At 41.0% G+C, this 19,984-nt stretch overlaps 3 protein-coding genes across 5 annotated transcripts in view; 2 read left to right on the top strand and 1 right to left on the bottom strand.

The window, feature by feature from the left end:
- The first annotated feature begins 926 nt into the window (after window positions 1–926).
- Window positions 927–15,156, top strand: ImpL2 (Ecdysone-inducible gene L2). The gene is made up of 3 exons (XM_017158750.3): window positions 927–1,128; window positions 13,330–14,109; window positions 14,344–15,156. Exons 1-3 carry the CDS (start codon window positions 1,123–1,125, stop codon window positions 14,356–14,358), a joined length of 801 nt encoding a protein of 266 aa, XP_017014239.1. The 5' UTR covers window positions 927–1,122; the 3' UTR covers window positions 14,359–15,156.
- Window positions 12,338–12,433, top strand: LOC123003059 (uncharacterized). Its single transcript, XM_044394413.2, has one exon. The coding sequence runs from the start codon at window positions 12,338–12,340 to the stop codon at window positions 12,431–12,433; it is 96 nt and encodes a 31-aa protein (XP_044250348.1).
- Window positions 15,157–15,183: 27 nt separating the features above from the next.
- LOC108064073 (neurobeachin-like protein 1) overlaps window positions 15,184–19,984 on the bottom strand; it is a 35,595-nt gene continuing 30,794 nt past the window's right edge. For all 3 annotated transcript variants that reach the window (XM_044394414.2, XM_070215737.1, XM_044394415.2), the window contains 2 exons: window positions 17,195–17,372; window positions 15,184–16,627 (listed from right to left, as the gene is read on the bottom strand). In XM_044394414.2, the coding sequence (XP_044250349.1) occupies window positions 16,462–16,627; window positions 17,195–17,372 (344 nt within the window). In that variant the 3' untranslated portion in view covers window positions 15,184–16,461. The remainder of the gene's footprint in view (window positions 16,628–17,194; window positions 17,373–19,984) is intronic.

The raw sequence follows: 19,984 nt of genomic DNA, 5'->3' as shown, positions 1-19,984 counted from the left end.
GGAATGCAAATAGTGCAGAATTGATGTGCTCCCCTCCTTTCTGGAGGCAGCAGGTCTGCCCAGACTATATATCCATATCTTTAGCTATATATCCAAACCAAAGACATCCGCTTTCTAGAGTGATTGACTGTCTGACTGACCGGAAAGCAGATGGAACTAATTCGCGGCGAGCCGAATTAAAACCGCAACCTGCACAAATCCGGAATTATCAGCCTAAGGTCGGCTATAAGAATAAATGTTGGTGGGAAACCTCTTAATTGCCTGACATCTATTGATCCTTGCAAGAGACCCCCGCCATATGGTAATATCTGTGTGGGATATACTGTAAAAAAAACCGTACTGCAAGCAAACCATATGCATTTGGGGCACGCTTTGCATTTCCAGTACGATCCGATACGATCCAATCTTCTGCGAAATGTTAATGAGAAAAATGTGATTTAAAATAATAAATTTGCATGAAATTTTCATCGGTTCGGTTGAAGTCAATCAATCAGCAAGGCAAGGAGAGCAACAAGTAACAGAGGCAAAAAAAAAGGCAGCCCAAAACCCAACCCCCTGTGAGCCACCCCCTAAAAAAAAGCACGAGCAACGCAACGAACACAGATACATTTGCAAACCGAGATACGAAGATACAGATACTGTATCTGTATATTGTGCTTTTTGTATCTGTAGAGAGTGCCGACGCCATAACGGTTATTAAAGCCCCTGTAGAGTCCAATTTGCTGGCTCGTCCGTTTGTCCATTCGACGATTTGTCCGTTTGTCCGTTCGTCGTCCGTTCGTCCCGCTTCGCCCACTTGTTGATTTTTGGTTCGGTTCGGGTGGGCATGCCCCTTCAGATGCCTTTCGCCATCGCCATGCCAGATATAAAAGCATGGACGCTCAATCTTCCGCCGCACAGTCCATCACTCGCCACATCTCGAGCAGAACGGAGCTCCACCGAGAACCCGAGTATATATAGAGCTGTACAGCTGTATCTGCATCTTGAGTAGTGAAATCGAAAACCCCCCACCCCCGAAAACGTATTCTATATCCACCGGAAACTGCAAGGAAAGTTCTAGAACTCTAGTGAAAAGTGCCAAACGAAGCTTTGAAGTGAAAGTCATCTAAGTCATCTGAAAATATGCAGGTAGGATTACAAGTCAGTAACTAAATAAATATACTAACTTTAAGCATATGGAGAAATATCGGAAGCATTAACCTTATATTAACTAAGGTTAATGCATCGTTTTTGTGGGAATAAATTTTTGAAGCTTTGCAAAATTAAATAATTTATTAACGCTAATTAAAAAAAAAATTTTTTTTTATAATTAAGTTTTTTTTTTTTTAAATTATATCACTATTAAATAAAATTCCTTAAAAAAATCCACTAAGCCCACCTTATAATAAATATAAAGGGAAAACCTGCCTCAATAATATAAATTTCAGCCTAGAAACAACCATTTCACAGAAAAGATAGCCCACTTAATTGGGGTTCGGGTTCGATACGAAGGCAACTCATAAAAAAACCCGTACAGCAGCTTCCTCCGATTGACTCATCATCGTCAGACAGTCGAAAGGTTTCTCGACTTTGAGCTTTTTTATGTGCAAATTGCCATCTATTATACATTTGTACCAGTTTCTGATCTCGTGCCATCAATTCATAACTTTTCGCGATGAGAGTGCCAAAAAGTGAGTTGCCTTGATTCATGTGACGTGGGTTCCGAGGGGCAAAAGTTAAACAATTTAATTGAAATATTTCAACTTCGTGAATTAGCACACTCGTGATTTTTAATTGTACAACAAAAATGATTCGTTATCGCCCTAGGCAACAGGCAAATAATAAAGTAATTCTTAATAATATAGCACTCGAGCTAGAACTTTTGTAGATTCTTCTCGGGAGAAGAAAAGTCGCCAGTGGGTCTGTAGATCCCCCGTGATATCAGATCTGTTGTTGTTTATCTTCGGCGAAGAGTCGCAAAAGCCGGGCAATAATGATAAGTGCATCGTATGCTTTCATCCGCCGAAAAACGAGGCATCCAAAGTAAACAAAGTCCTCGACGATCGGCGATCGAGCGTGAGAAGAATGCGAATTGTCAAACAGAACTTAAGCAAAACATTGTGAATTCTTCGCCTGTTTTTGTTTTTCAATCTCCTTAGCCGGAATACATGTCACCGAGAACTGTGCGAATTTTTGCAGTTTGATCTAGATTCTAGATTCTGCTTATCGACGACGGCTGGCAATTTTAACCCTCTGATAATATTTACTTCTTGTATCAATCTATGAAAAATGTTAGTCATCATTACATTTAATTGAGAAATGCATTCTAGAATATGTTTCATTCATAGAATGATGAAATGCTGACTGCGTGTTTATATGATTTTATTTATTTGACTAGGTTTGTTTCGAGAAACTTACTTACTTTTGCTTAGCACTTAATAACATGTTATTTTTTCCGTTGTTATTGCAAGTTATTACATAAATTTCAGATGTCACTATTGTAGTGCATGAAATTTTCTAGAAAAACAAAAACGTAAGGGTTAGTTCCAGATCTCAAAGATATCTTTTAAGGAACAGTAAAGCAACTATTAATTGTATTTAATGTTTATGTAAATTTTAATTGGTTCATGTAAGAATCAAATTATTTATAAATAATTCTGTTGAAAAAATTTAGCTTTGAAACGCAAATTTTATATATTTTGTTTGATTTCTTTAAAAACATTGGGATTACAAGATCTTAAAAATCGAACTTACCAAACTGTTTATGATTTCAAATATCAAAATATTTTTATTAGTTTTTCCTAGATGTTCTAGTTATTTCTGCTCAAATGAGGAGTAATTTGCAAATTTTACAGATATTGGAGATATGCTTCCACCTTGAAAGTTGCAGTTTGAGTTTGCAGAAATCTAATCTAATATAACCTTGGATGGCCAAGGGTTAATCCGATCTGCATTTGGCCAATTGCTGAGTCAGTTTCTTGAGTTAGGCAAAAAGTGCTATGCATTTAGTGTCGCGTCAGCTCGAGACCTCCGTGATTGGTTTTTAGTTTTCAGTTTTGAGTTTTCCCTGAGTTTTGAGTTCCAAGTGGAGCGGTGGCTACGTGAGCCGTCGAACATCTCCATATTCACATCCACATTCACATCCACCTTTAAAAGCACTTTTAAAATCCCCTCTTAACCAGAATTGGTTACATGTTTTATTTTTCTCTTTACTTTTTTTTTGAGCCTGACGTTGAGCTGGTCACGCAGGCACTAAAACCCCTTTTACCCCTTCTACCCCCACCCTGAAACCACTATCGTTCGATTCTGAATCGAAATCAATTCACAAGCAATTAATAATCAGATCGCTTTTGTAATAAATTGCAATTTTATTAAATGCAAAAAAAAATGAATAAGCAAAAAAATCATTGCCTTCGATTTTTTCGCAATGAAATTAGTTTGTGGGGGGAGGGGGTGGAGAGGGGGCGCGGAGGGGGAGGGTCAGGGCAGAGAGTCGCGAGTTCAAATGCGTCACAATCGCAATTTTATTCGCAATATTCCCATTTTTGCATGTGAATGGCGATCGATAAGAGAGTGGGCGAAAAAGAGGAGGCTGAAGAGCGAAGAGAGTGTCGAGTGTGGCGGTAAGAGCATGGAAAGAGAATACTTTGCTCTTTTGCTGCCGTCGAAGGCGTGTGTTTGTGTGCGAGAGACGAGCCCCCAACTGATGCTGTGTGTTTATCCACTCGCACACACGCACACACAGTGGGGCACTCAATTATGCTCCACACTAATGAATGGCTGGAATATCAATTGCACACATATATCACATACACTCGTACAATCAGCATGTGAAGACAATTAGGAGGAATCTTTAATTGGCGGCCCCGTCCTCGATGATACAAGCCCCCCACTGCCACGCCCCCTCTCTTCTGCCTCTGCCCCTGCATACATACATACGAATATCTGTGTGTGTGGCCAACGAGCCCCCTTTTATACGCATACATACATACATGTTTTTCGCTTTCATAATTGTTTTTCAAGCTCTATTGAACTTGGGGCGTTGATGATGACGACGATAACAACGCTCAAGTTGAAAATAACATCGCCCCACACGTCATCAGACGTCATCTGACTACCCAATCCAAAAAACGGGGGATGCTACTCGATCTTGGGGGTCTTTAGCATATCTGTACGTATGCTAGTAAACTAGAAATATTCTAAAGAAGTTCTTAAAAGCTTTGGTATATGATATCCTATCAAAAAAGAACGGATCTTGAGAGTATCTGAGGAATTTAAACATATTCGTTTAATGTAAGGATTGTGAGTATCCATAACATCTTTGGGGTTAATAACTTGGTAAGAACCAGATTTTAGTCATATTATTATACATTAACTTTCCTCACTCAAATTAACTTTAACTTTAAATAAATTAAATGACGCCAACAGTAATTCATAACTTTTTGTATCAATAAAGCAAATTGGCTTAGCTTTCACTATTATATTTTTCATTTCCTGGTAAAACTCTACGTACACCCCAAATATGCAGACGTTAGTAATAAATTGGTAAATAAATGGTAAATGCGCAACAAATAAGTGGTTAACACCTGCCTATCAATTTCCGTAGGAATTATTAAGAATTTGTTTCGATCAAGATTTGGATTCGAGGAACTCACATTCTCGGAGACTTCCGAGTCATATTTAATCTTCGAGGTATTGAATTTTAGATACTTTACTTTGCTTTAAGGGTATCCCCTCTTCGGTTAGCAAAAGTTAACCTCGTTTTCGTGTTTTCTGTTATTGTTTTCTTTTGCCAATTCATTATAATGGAATGATTACAATTAGAACGAAACATGGAGAAGATAAGAAATGTCTATTGGGGGCGCAAAGAGTTAAAAACGTGGGGGGCTGGACTGGAAGATTGGGCACATATAGCACGTTCTACTACTCATACCTCTAATATCGGAAGCGCAGTCATTGGACTTTTGTAGTGATAGCTGTAGTGACTGTACGAGAAAGTTTAAGTTATCTTTATTCATTAAGATTCATTCAATAAAACAAAGAAAGAGAACTGCAACATTTAAAATCAAAAAGAAAAATTCTTTAAAAGAGTTAAGTTCCTTATTGTAATTGTAAGATATTCTATTTATTATCAAGAAAATGGTGTAAAGTACGAAATGTACAAATTTTCCTTAAAAACTCTTTGAGAAAAATTGCTTTTCGTAACGCCCAAACATCAAAAAAAGCCAAGTCACAGTTATAAAGCATGTAAAACATGTTACATTCCAAATATCTAGTCAAATGCAGAATTTCGACATGTAGGCAATGCTAATTCCCCGCCAGTTCGATGCTCTTTTGTGTGACCCAACCCATTTAGTTTTCGAATATATTAATTTACCGCCACTGGCCGATGACTCATCGGGTCTCTCTCACGTACACACTCGGGTCTCAGGGTTATGCTCTAAAACTCGGGTTTACCTTTTAGGCTGCACTGAAGAGCGGCACCCAGACATCGGTAGTTACGGTTCATGGGTGGGGGTAAGAAAAGTAGGGGCAGGGGTCGGATCGGCTTAAATGGCTGATGCAATCGGAACGCAAATTGGGCGAGAGCCGGAGTCTCTCTTTTGCCTTTCGTGTTGCACAACATACAGAAGGTATAGCTATCGTCTGGTAACCGGAGAACCCAAAACACGAGGCCCAAAAAGAGACACCCGAAAGAGGCATTTAAGGAATTCCAGAGGGTCTCGGTCTCGTATTACCTCCGTGCTCGAATAAATCTAAATCGCTGCCGGTTAATTGATATATTATAATTACAATCACAATTACCGAATGCTGATTTGTAAGCCATGAATATGCGATGAGGAAGTCCGCTTCCCATTTCGATTCCGTCACCTTCGCCTGATAAGCTTCAGTTTTTAACATTTTTTTCAGTTTCCAGAGTCCCACAGCAGCTACATATGTATTAACAGCCCCCCAACCACCAACCACCGACCGCCAAGCAATTAGTGATAATTGCATTTCATTCGGATTTGTCGTAAAAATTTTCCACATTTTACACAAAAAGAGAAGAAACTTGATATGTGGTTTCAAAAATTTTCCATTCCATTTGTTCGGTTATGCTCCGTTCAGTACATTACATTACACACATTGCCTTTTGGGATTGCGGTTGTGTGTGTGTGTGTGTGTGGTGTGTGCGTGAGTGTGCGTCGAGATCTCGATCTCGTTTATAATGTAGAACAGCCTATAGAGAATCGGGCATTGCCCAAGAGAACCGGAGAGATCGGTGAGCAAAGTCTGGGGGGTTTTGGTTTTGGTCTTATCAGGAACTTTTGGGTTCCATCCAGCTCAAGTTTAGGGGTCAAGAGATTTGAATTCAATTGGCTTTGCCGTGATTTCCCCACCTTAGCAAAAGGAATCACCGTCATCAGTACTTTCATGAATCATTGGAACCTCAGACGTAGCATTAAGTGGGATGGAAGTTGTTAGGAAAGTTTTCTTATATATCTTATCTTAGTAAACTAAATTATCATAAGCACAGACTCTTTCGGTAGACAATGAATTTTTTTTTCCATTTTAGATAAGATGCTGAACTCAATTCATTTTGACCTATAAAGTATTCTATTATTAAGAGGAACCATTTAAGAACATACAGGATCTAGCTTTTATAACTCAGACTTTCCTACTTTGAAGCTCAGTAAAGTCCTTATAAGCAGAACTAGTTGTAAAGACAAGACTTGAACTAAAACATACTTCTTTTTTAACCGTTAGAGCTTTCTGTTATAGAATTTCGATTGAATTGAAGATATTGAGAAGAAATCATAAAATATATTTTAACATAGCTTATAAAATATATTTTTAATACAGTTCATAAAGGATTTCTCCCTCGCCCTTTGAAGTAATTATTGTTACCTGACCAGAAGTCGTACGTGCTGTCCGGTTCCTAAACCAATTTCAATTCCACTTCCAATTCCCTGAACTGACCTTTCATATCGCTGTCAAGGCGACACGAGCTCATTCAGCGGCATGCGGTCTTTGTTCCAGTCTTTAGCAAACAAGCGAAGGAGATCGAGATCGAGTCGATAAGTTGAAAAGTTGGGAAGTCGAGAAGTTAAGAGCTGTTGCTAGGCGGCTAAAACAAAAACCCGACTCTATCAGGCAAAAAGAGTGGCTGGCGGGGAGGTTGAGGGGTAGAAAGACTGTGAAAACGGCACAGAATTTGTGGCATGAACATGAATTTTCTCACGTCGTCACCAGCGTTCCACTGGCTGTTACTGATACACAGTCACACATAAACAGGCACCACACCGACATGCAACCTGCAATTCAACGAATGCCTCTGTATCTGTATCTCAAACTGCAGCTGTGCTGGTTGGTGTATCTGTATCTGGCCGACTGGTCTTGGCTTGCCAGTTGCATGTTGCACTATCTTTTCCCCGAACTCTCGGTCTGTCTCGGTTTCGGTCTCGGTCTCTATCTCCGTCTCCTGCTCTATCTGTCCGTCCCGAAGTCCGACTTTGAATGGGCCGTTTCCCCGACCCCTTACAGAGGTGCACTGGGAAAAATTTAGAAAATTGTGGACCTGGTAAGAAAAATTAAAAGAGGTTTTTAGAGGTAAAATACAATTACCTTTCAGGTTTATAAAGTATAAAGTATATCCACTTATACCTTTTAAAAAGTTGTTATGAAAGATCCTTAAAGAGTCCCTAAGTAAAGGAAATTTCAAAAATCATTGCATACCTTAAGGAGTTGATATAACTATCTTATCTTAAACATCCATATCTTCCTTAATAACACTCCGATTTTCAGATTTTTTGGTATGCAGTCTCATAAAACCCAAACGCACATATCCACATTGATTTCTCTCCGTGTACCCCTACCCCCGACTGGTTCCGGTGGTGTGTTGCTGCTTTGTATCTGCGGCTCTGGAGGTGTTGCTATCGCTGGCACGACGTTAATTAGCAGAAAAGTGCAAACGATGCGGGCCAGCCGAGTGGTGATGGTGCTGTAGATGCAGATGCAGTGTGGTGCAGTTTCGGCTTGGTGGTGCGGTGGTGCCATTACCCATTAGCGGAAGCGGGCCAATTTGGCTTACCCATGCACATGCACGAGTCTCCGATCGTCCATTGTCATGATGCAATAATTTGTGCCATCAACTCACCGAACAATCGTACGATTTTCAGTCAGCTATATGGAAAAAATACAAAAAAAAAGTAAAAAAAAAAAGAGTGACGGGGGGCCAGACCTCGACCTCTCTTTCTCTCTCCATATGTATTTTATGTGCGGCTGTGTGCGGAGTGAAAACCAGCTATCGATCGTTTCTAGGAAATGGAACCTATAAATCTACGCTTCGCACGAAAGACTTCGATGACAATGATGCTGTGCCCTGTCCACCTGAGATCAGAGGGGCGTTGATAATCGATGATATTGGTTTGGATATTCAATTGGTTTGGCTGCGGTGCCGGCCGGTGACGATCGCCCAAGTCGATGGCCACATGAATATGTATGCCAAGCCAGGCCAAGTTAAGACGGTTCCGATTCCGATCCGAAACGATCCGTGGTGATCTCATTTGGGTAGGCCCCTAAATCACACTTAGAGAAATGCACAAGTCCTGATTTATAGGGTGCAATCGAAATATAATTAAAAAGGGAATATTAAAGAATCGCAATGCCCTTTATAAGTAGGCTACCTTTATTTAACTCTCTTAAAATATCCACAATCATGTATGGAACACATTTTTTTTCCTGTTAGACATCTTATAATTCCCAAGTCATTTTTCAATTGAATCAATTTTAGCTTTTGATTGATTTTCAGTTTCACATTAAAATAATAATAGTATTACATGCTATTTATAAGTATGCTATCTTTAATGAACTCTCTTATTTATAGTATATTCCCAATTTTATTTGCTATCATTTATAAAACACCTCTATTCAAAGCTCTTTTTCTTTTCCTGTTTAATAACTTATAATTCCCAAGTGATTTTTTATCAATTGAAACAATCTGAACTTTCGATTGATTTTCACTTAGTTAAATCACACTCTCGTCAAGTTTTATTGGGGCTATCAAATTCAATTTACACTCAAAATATTTATTTCTGATTGCTCGCTTTGATCCCGCTCAATTGCATCCGTGTGCGAGTATCTAGGAAGTGCAACCCCTGACCGCGTCACACTGGGAACACAAATGTTACGTGTGGGGATTGGATGGATCGTTTCGTTTCGAATCGTTTCGAATCGTTTCAGATCCCTCCTATTGTAGAAAGTGCTCCCCAAGTCGCATCAAAAGGCCATTTCAATTCAGTGCCCCTTACGTCAGCGTTACGATATCGTTGGCAGTGTGCTTTAGCTTTTGCTTTTGCTTTGAGGTGTGCCGTCCAAGGCTGATGATGAGGTGTCCAGGGGGCGGAGGATGAGGAGGAGCAGGAGGAGGAGGAGGATCTGCGGTCTCGAGGGGATTGGCGGTGCAAACGGAGGCAGCGGCACGAGACACAATTTCAAGCACCTGCAAGATTTTTCTCTCAATTGAATTTCGCTTTGTGGCTGGCCCGATGCCGCTTGCCAAGTGATTTGGGGAGTACATGGAGGGGGGGAGGCGGTTTTCAGGAGGGGGCACCCGTCTGCGGTCGGACGATTTGTGTAACGTGCAATAAATAAATTACTCGTAGAATTGAATCTAGTTGTCGATGTGGCTTGTCGATAAAGCGAAGAAAGAAACTAGTCGCGGTGTCTCTATAGCAAACCAACCCCCTCTCCATTACCCCCCTTTGACCACAAGTAGCTGCCGCCCGGCAATAGCGGAAAGCGAACACGCGATGTGGCTGCCAGTCTGTCTGCCATTTTGACTGCACCTCCACTCCCCAGTCCCCAGCGGCTCCCAGTTTCCAGCTCGCAGCTCTCCGGCCGGCAACGCCAGCTCAGACTAGTTTGGTCCGCCCTTCCGACGCCCCTGTCCCCCTCACATATGTACACTTACATTTACGAGCAGGCAATCAGCAGTGCACTTGGCCAAAAGGGGGGTAGCATATCATATAATATCAGATCCTGAAAATTACTGCATTTTCATTATTTAATTTCTGAAACAATATATCATAAAGTTATATTCCCAAAGTCGTATTATTAAAATATAAATATAATACAATATAAAAGTAAAAATGTTAGGATCACTTTAGTAACATATCCTGAAGTTATAGTAGTTCCCTACGGACTTTTTAAAATTTAGTTTTTATGTGTTTTTGTCCGATTTTTCTCAGATCTAAATACAAACTTGAAGTTAGGGATCGTAAAAACCTCAATTTCCATTGTACTTCTTTTGAATTTGGATATCATTTAATAGTTTTCGAAATGGTAAGAGAGTAATATCTCTTGCAATTTGATATGCTACCAAAGTTTTTTATTCCGTATTAGTTCCTAACTAAAATCACCGATTCTTTCTCCGAGTGTAACTTGTGGTATCGTACCTCCGATCCTCCACCTCCTCCTCCTCCTCCACCGCTTCTCATTCAGCCAACGATCGCCGCAGACAAACTGGCACTCACACTTGATTGCAATGAGGCGATCGGATCGCATGGACAGATCGGACAGATGGACAGAGAAACGGACAAACCAGTGACTTGGACTCGGAATCGGAATCGGACTCGAACTCAGACACGGTCTCGGCTAATGGAACCTTGCACCATGCCAGTGGCAAACCCACCCCACACTACCCTTCCCTACCTCCAAAACCGAACCGATCCCCAAGTAACCAACTCCACGAATAAGAAGTTTTTAAGTCTGTTCTCGGCGAGACATTTGAATGCCTGCTTACACTGTCAACGGGCTTTAAGCCAAGTTCTCTTGCTCATTGGTGGTTATAAAATTGGGAGATTGCTTGTGCATATCACAAAATCAAATCGAATATCACAAAAAATAATTAAAACCATTCAGATTTGTGAAATCAAGTCAGCAGATTTAATTTATGGTCTTGATAACTACAGTTAAACTTCAATATCTTGAACAGCTTTGTGGTTTTAATATGGGGCACACAAAAATAGCATCTGAAGCTGAGTTTATTTATAAACAATTTACACCTAAGAGTGATACATGAATGTTTAACGACAAGGTGTCACAACAAACAAAATGCAATGATTATATTTGGTCTTTTTTTTCGGTCTTCACACCTTTTTATACTCAGAGATCGTCTTTCTGATGCCAACAGCTCCCAGTAGTTTTGAAGTCTCTTTTGAATTTGTTTTTTAATTTATAAAAGCAAAAGATATGATATGTGATAATTTTCTTCTTATTTTACATGGCTAAAATATCGTATATCTTATGAAAATGAAGGATTGATCTAAGAAAATTATCATATTATTATGAATTGTAAGTTACCTTTTATCCCTCAGGGACCTCTGATTAAAAGTTAGCCTTAGAAATACCTTGATCCCTGTTAATGTAGTACAAATATCATGTATTCAAGATGATATATGGGTCTGAATGTTATCCCCTGTCCCGCTTTATTGGAGCTTCCAAGCTGCAGACGTCCGACTGTAGATAGGCAGATCCCGAGGCGGATAATCGAAACCCCCGTCCGGTTTTATCTGTTTTGTTCCGCACCTTCCCGGTGCTGCGGCGGTGGCATAAAGAATTACGATCTGAGAACGAGTAATTGAATGCTGGTCGCTTGTCATTCGGTTGGTGGGAGAGGAGGGAAGAGCGGGAGGGGGAATGGGGAAATGGAACGGAAGGGAGCGGCGAAGAGAGCCGGGAGAGATCGAAGAGCGGAAGAGGCCAGAGGCGGAGAAAAGAGCGAGGCGAGCGACGAGGCGATCGGCGATCGTAGCGCAGCTGTGTTGGTGAGCCGGCGTCGCATATAAATGGAAGAGCGCTGCGGTTCAAAATTCAGTTCTGTTACAGTTTTCCAGCTGTTGAACACAACTTTTGAGATCCGATCCCAACCGATCCTAACTGATCCCGATATCGCTATATCCTCGCTTTTCTTTAAATCGCCGTGAACCGATCGCAGTTCCAGATAAAACAAATCTTAAAGCCAAGCCTTGACTCGAGTGTAATGTCGATGAACCGTGCGTATTCAAACGAGTGCCGCGCCAATAAAAAACAAACCAAGACCACGTCCAAGGAGTCCCATTCGAATCACTGAGATACCCCACATCGAGGATCGAATGTGCCAGAGTCGTCAGCTAGATATTCGCTACGCCGAGACCCACTGAAGCCACCGCACCACCACCTACACCACCACCCAACCGCCTGATTTCCAAAATCAAGATCCCCGACGATCCAATACGTTTCCAATCTCCGATTCTCCCAACCGAAGATCCGGCAAGTAGCCAAGATTCCGCCAACACTGAGCTGCACGACCTCCAAGACGGCATCCAGCGCCGGACCTATGTCAGTGCTAAGCCAACTGCTCTCCAACTTCAACCAGAAAGCCCAGACCAGGAGCCACCACAACATAGAGCTGATAAATTCGTTCATAACATAACGATAAGCCCGCCGTTGATAGCCTTTGATATTGTATCGTCCAACGTTAGGGAGAAATTTGCAAACATTTTTTACCGGAAGAGAAAAAAGAAATCAAATCAAGAGGTGAGTTCGAGTCGAGTGACTAATGCGTTCAACAATAGATCGGTGATCGGAGTGACCCCTTTTCGAGTCCTATCTATCAATGTCGGGTCTTTTGAGAAATCCAATTCGTAGAAATCCAAAATTAAAATCCCCGTCGAAGGGCAAAGAAAAAAAACCGTCTGATGCAACATTCGCCAGCGATTGGCGAATGACTACAAAATACCCTCGAAACTTTTTGAATAATTAATCGGTCACGCAGTTTGTCCAGTCTAGACTCTAGACACATTAGCCCTTGATCTGCGGCTAAAGCGTGGGTGAATGTGAATTTTTTTTTTTCGATTTCTGAATCAGGTTCGTAGTATTCGAACAAATTGACGTCACATTGGTGTCATTTCGTTTTCGATTCGGCCCACGCAAGATTCTTATATCATTTTTTTTTCTTCACTTTTTTTTCCGATGTCGTGGCATTGTGAAATTCGTATTGAGAGCGAAGATATCTCGGGTTTTGAGGTAATATAGGGGTTTTCTTTTCGGCTAAGGATTTGGGATTCCATTTCGCAAGTGTTAGTAATGTTCTAGAGCTCGACGGCTAAAGAAGAAGGCCATGTGTGTGATTTCTTATCGCGGGAAATAGACTCTCTGTGAGACGGAGGCGGAGACCTCCCATGATTTATGAAGCGGTGATAACTGAGGAATGATGACTGGCTGAAAACTCGGGGCGGCTATCTCCCTCTGGGGTTTAATAACCTATATTATAAGTCGCATGACAAGCGAACTTTGAACTCACTTCCGATTTCCATCCTCCAATTGCAGAAAATGAATTTACATGTGTGCGCCTTAGCGCTGCTGCTGTTCGGCAGTATCGCCACTGTCCGCGGAAGAGCCGTGGAAATGGTAGACGACAGCAACGATGTGGACAACTCCATCGAGGCGGAGGAGGAGAAGCCCCGCAACCGAGCCTTCGACGCCGACTGGCTCAAGTTCACCAAGACGCCGCCGACGAAGCTGCAGCAGGCTGATGGGGCCACCATCGAGATCGTTTGCGAGATGATGGGCTCCCAGGTGCCCAAGATCCAGTGGGTGGTGGGCCACCTGCCGCGCTCGGAGCTCGACGATCTGGACTCCAACCAGGTGGCCGAGGAGGCACCCAGTGCCATTGTCCGCGTCCGTTCCTCGCACATCATCGATCATGTGCTCAGCGAGGCGCGCACCTACACTTGCGTGGGACGCAGTGGCTCCAAGACGATCTTCGCGAGCACTGTGGTCCATCCACCGCGATCATCGCGCCTGACGCCCGAGAAGACCTATCCGGGTGCCCAGAAGCCGCGCATCATCTACACCGAGAAGACGCATTTGGACCTCATGGGCTCCAGCATTCAGCTGCCCTGCAGGGTGCACGCTCGTCCGCGGGCCGAGATCACCTGGATGAACAACGAGAACGAGAAGATCGTCCAGGGCGAGCGCCACCGGCTCCTGCCCAACGGGGATCTCCTGATCTCCGCGATCAAGTGGGAGGACATGGGCAACTACAAGTGCATAGCCCGGAATGCAGTCGGCAAAGACACCGCCGACACCTTCGTGTATCCCGTACTTGTAAGTATTCATTAAACCTTAACTAAAGCTTGAAAATTATTGATATTTTCGATATTTTATCGATAATTTCGATAATTTTAAAGTAATGTATCGATAATTTCGACATTTTACAATGTCGTATCGATAATTTCGATATTTTTACAATATCGTATCGATAATTTCGATGTTTTCCCCAAACCCGCAATTCCAACTCATCCTAAGTAATCCCTTTTATATTCTTCTTACTATTTACAGAAGGATGAAGACTAAAGAGATCCCACCACCACCAAACCAAAAAAGAAACAAAAAGGCTATTGGATTGACGACGGGAATTCATCTAGTTAGTTAGATAGATCAAATGCCTTCGAAGATGCGTGAAAAGAAAAAAGGAAAAATATGCTTAGAAAAGAAAGAAAAAATACAAAAAAAATTTATAAATGGAATGGAGCAAAAGGTCATACGATTTACAGTTATGTACAATTTAGGTTAAGCACAATCTCTAGCTCGTAATCCAGGTAATTAACCGTATCTAATGCCGGCTTAGACACTAATTTTCTAACTTACTATGATTACCACTCGAATAGCAGTCACACGTATCGCATTCGAATTATATTAGTACCTACTGTATGGTTTTCTTCAATTCTAGTTTTAGTTTTTGCATTCGTTTCGTTTTATATAAGTAGCAATGATTGTTCCTAGCGATTCAGGCAGCTCTAGTTAACGTATTTAAACTAATTGGCCGTTTACTTAAGGGTGCCGCAACCCAAGCACTTGTAATTTGTAACACACAAACCACAATCAATCAGTCAGTCAATCACCCAATTCGTATTTATGTGCACCCATCATTTCTACAACTAATTTATTGATCGACCAAATTCATCCAGCATCGCCTCCCATACACCGAATCACGGAATAGTATTCACGGAATTAATCAGTTTCATAAGCTACCCGACTATGTTTTAGTTTTTTAAGCGCCTAGAACTGAAATATGGTTTTCTAATTCTTTAGTTTTTAATTTTAATCAACCTTCAAGCGATTGTTTTTGAATAAATACAAAAGAAAATTGAAGTGAATAGTACTCAATGGGGGGTAACATATATTTACTGTGGTTTTCATCACTTTATTGACAGATCATCTACAAACTACGGATAGTCACATTATCTACATAAACTCGTACAGTTACGTACATACATTGAACGCGGGGAAAACAGTTTTACGATATTACGCGATACGATCTTAACAACAAATAACGACGAACTCGATCCAGTTGAGGACCTTTACGTACACAGATGATATATACTATATATTGCTGGAGTTGGATATTGATAGCTGCTAATCTCAAGTCCCGATTGTGCGAAAGTTCTCTACTTTTATATATGCGATTACAATCTCGTTCGTAAAATATATATGCTCAATTCACCTTTGATATTGTCGCTTGTCTTTGGAAATTCAGATTTTCAGAGTCCGCAGGGGGGTTTTCACAATCAAAGGGTGATTCGGGAATGGTTTGGTATGGTAATCTATAAAGAATTCTTTTTGTTCTGGCACTGGGTATTGTCTACTTTGGATCTGTGTGTGGACGGACTGTAATCGTGCGGTGATAATACTTTCAATTGGAAATGCTCTGCTTAATGACTCGATACCATGTGATCCGAGTGTGCGTACTTAATGGGACAAAGATCTCTGGGCTCTATTTTTGGTGTGTCTGCAGGCGAAAAGGGGGCGCAACGAAAGTGTTTCTCTTGATCAACCGAGAGCAGCTGGATGCCGTCGATTTGCCGCTGTTGCCAAGGGGCTTTTTCGGTTCTTTTTTTGGGCCAATTTGAAAGTCGCTCGTGAGTCAGTGAGTAGTAGTTGCCAAGTGCGACGACAACCAGTTTCCACCGATACGATACTTCTCCTCCGTCTCCGCTTCATTTTGCCAAGAGATATCTCCTCGCGAATGATTGATGATTTATTCAGATTTTCGTCAACCGAAGAAGAGTGTGCCATCGATCATTTTTTGTAGGCCCAGGACGGCGATCCTCCGACGACTCCGACAGGTGTTCGATAGGGAAATACTGCTTAGTTGGCATGGGACATGGAAATTGGAAATTCCTCGAATGCAATCGCTTTTGGGACACATTTGTCAACTTTCTGGGAATTATTTGGTTGGTTTGCTCAAAGGCTTTGCTTTTGGCACGTCATGTAGCACGGGTGAACGACAGAAAATATAAATCATGACAAATCACAAGACACAATAACTAAATCTAGGGTGTGTGTGGGCTAAAAAGCAGACGAAAGAATACGGGGGGTACAAAACTTATGCTTGGCAGAGAGTAAAATTCGGGAATACGTAAAGACCAATGTCCAGCTGATCAGCTCCTGCTGACTTTAGACATTAAGCACGGAATGCTTCTTGTTGCCGCCGGAGGGCAGCTGCACGGCGATCACAGCCAGGCGTCCGTCTCGCAGGGGAGCCAGGATGTGGGTGTTGCCCGGAGTGACCACCACCGTCTGGATGGGCACGTGCAGCGGAATGTCGAACACGGGCTTTAAGCTGGAAATTATAATAAAAAAAAATAGAATTAGTAAGTTAAAAAAAATTTCGCAAATACCTAACCTATTACTTTTTGATTTAAGTATGAAAATGAAATTTGATATGAAAAAAAGAATTTAGAGCTTAAATGACTTTTTGTAAAAAATATTTGGAATTACTTTTTTAAAATTTTGAAGAAATTTTGAAGTACGGTTCTTCAAAACATACAATAAATTTTAATTTGTGGCATTTTTTTCAAGAACTCAAAATTTATTTTAAAAGTGTTTTATTGCTTCTAAAGGATTTTGCATAAACCATGTTAAAGTATTTTAAAGTAGTCATACTTTCTAACAATATACAACCGCAGTTTTCAAGAAAATGACAAAAATCTAATAAAAGGTTTATCATTCAAAATTTCCTTGGGTTTTCTAATTCTGGGTCTACTTTAAGAAAACATGTTGAAGTTAAAGTAGGCTTTACACTCTAAATTTTCATAAGTTTTTAAGGTTTTTTCCCTTTTGAGAAAACTTCCCTATGACTAGAAAACTGATCTTAAATATTTCAAAAAATTCTAAAGACTTTTCTTACCCGTGAAGCCTGCTCATGGTAATGTCGCCGGCATCATCGGCCACCACCAGGTAGTCGGAGGCGCTGGCCAGACCCGTCACCCGGCCAGAAACATACTTGGAGCCCAGACTGCAGCCGTTGATGCTGTAGACATGCACCGAGTGCGAGGTATCATCCAGAGCGCTAAAGGCGATGTGACCTGTGGATAAGAAAGGATAAGAAATCGAAAGGCTTTTGGGTTAATCAACTTTGTTATTCTTTAATCGCAGCCACTTTCAGAATTTCCACCGAATGTGGGGCAGGGCGTAGTGGCTGCGATTTACGCAGTAAAAATGCCACCACCATCATCATTATGCTATTAGACGAGGTCCGGCCCACTCGGCGGGTCTGCTGATAACCTGACATCGCATAAAGACATTATCACATGGCGACATATAACGCATACTACAAGCGATGCGTAGTTGCTCTTACCTTCACAAGTATCTGTATTATGTGGCGACTATCTGTATCTGTATGCCAATGCCAAACGAAACTCGTTCAGAAGGAAGAGCCACTAAAATACTAAATACCCTAGATTGGATCTGAATGAACTTCCTAATATGACCCGGGCCACGCGCACACAGAAATAACCAGTAATAACCGTGCTGGGTTGGTTTTTGGTTATGATTTTGGCCAATCTTAAAGTTCATTCAACAAAAAAAAATCCCGAAACTCACGATCATATATCTTGATCTTTATTGGGGGGCCTTTCGGTTGAAATTTACTACAACTATTTCATAAATTTTTCAGCTGCGTCTTAAGAATTTAAAAATGAATGAATCGCGGCAGAACCGCGGCAGATATACATAGATGGTGGGGAGCATGAAGGGATGGGGATCGTTCGGTTGGTTGGTCGTGTGACTGGGTGACGTGCGATGCGATTCATTCGTTCGCGGGGCTCGTTCGCCCCACCGATTCGATTCGATTCGATTCGATTTGATTCCATTAACGACGTTGGGTTAATGCCAGAGAACCGAGTGTCGTATGGTTTGGTATACATATATATGTACATATGAGTTCGTTGATAGTCAATCAATGGATGGTCGGGGATCGGGTCTTCATTAGCGGCTATGTAATTGATTGTGGGCCCGACAAGAACGCAATTAAGTGCCCATCATTGCCCTGGAAAATGAACTGGATTGACGTTTTTCACTTCGATTCGATTCGGTTCGGTTTCAATATTTCTGAACCGTTGACTGCCGGATGTTGCGAATTTATAATCACAAGTAAGTATATTAATTCATTCGATAAGCGACCGGCTGCATGCGGCCAATGCACAGTATATATAATATTCTCTGGTTTTTTCTGGTCTGGAGGAAGGGGTATGTCTTAAAATATATATGGCAGTGGTATATCAATTTCCAAAAGTCCAAGCTGATTACCCCCCAAAAAAAAAAATCAAGTGGCTTAGCGAATCTATATGACTGCACATATTTAAAGAACTCGATATGCACAAGCTGGCGCCATCGATTGACGTATTTCTTCGCACCGAGAATAAGAATGCAAAGCAAACGGAATTCGAGGCTTATTTATTCGCATTATCACAAGACCAATATTGTATAACAAACAAAAATGAAAGTTAAGTGCAGGCAGCTAAAATAATTTGAATTTTTTCAGAACGTGGAATTGCGAGTAATGGAAGTACTGTCTTTCTTTGGAATTTTAAAACGAGTTTTTGTTACATATTATATTAAACCATACAAGGTGGGAAACCAATTAAACGATTTTGGATAAGAATTTTAGTTTTTGTCTTACAATTAGTTAAAAAAAATATTATTTGACATATATTTTAATCCTAATAAATGCATTATAAATATTAAGAAATTTTCGTAATGTAAATAAATTTGATTGTTTAAGAAAAAAACAAAATAATTAATTTACCTATATTCAGTCTTTCTCAACAAATTTGAAATTATAAAAAATTTTCCTAAAGCAAATTTTCCTTCTAATAACCACAAAACTTTTAATCTCTTTATACAAAATACAGCCAATTTGCGATAATTGATTAACTCTCTAACGAACTCGTGCCAAACGTTAAGTGATTTATGAAATCTTTTCCACAAATCATCACCATTATAGGGCAATAATCACGAGTATGTTAATTGCCGCCCAATGTATCATTGTCGTAACATAATCGTAAAAATATTGATTCAGGTCGGTGGTACAAGTGCGCAATTATGATATTGTCCGTTATCGGGCACGTACCATCGGTGATAGTTTTTTTGTGCCAAATCAAAATCGAAAAAAACCCTGATTTATATTATAATTATACCACCTTGACAGTCGGTAAGACAGTAAATCGGTGTATTGTTGCTATGAGGAACGATGGGGAATTCCGAGGCGGCATACATTTTTCTGTTTGCCGTGACAAATTGACAAAGTCTTAACCTTGCTGGGGGGTTCGTATACTTTACGATCTCTCGCCAGTGTTTAAGCACGCTTTAATTTGGATTAATGCCCTGTCGTCGCCTTTGGCGGGCTGCAACGAGCGATAAGATATAGCTATAAGGCAGTGCATGGAACAAAGTCGGACGATTTCCGAACATCATAATGATCTCAGAAGCGGAGGGGCGACGACGCACATGGCCACACACAATCACGTGATTCTCGGTGAGTCGCCGCCTCCTCACTTATGTGGCAATTGGCGATATGAGGGCTGATTAAATTGTTTGATTGCCCCCCTCTTCAAACATAATGGGATTGCTACGCAGTAGCACGTGAGGTTTCCATTCCGGAGCACATCGGAAGATTACGGGGCACCATGAGTGGACG

The sequence above is a fragment of the Drosophila takahashii genome, chromosome 3L (assembly GCF_030179915.1).
Source record: "Drosophila takahashii strain IR98-3 E-12201 chromosome 3L, DtakHiC1v2, whole genome shotgun sequence".
Classification (NCBI taxonomy): domain Eukaryota; kingdom Metazoa; phylum Arthropoda; class Insecta; order Diptera; family Drosophilidae; genus Drosophila; species Drosophila takahashii.
Note: the sequence above shows the minus strand (reverse complement) of the source record. Positions and strands in the feature narration are given on the sequence as shown.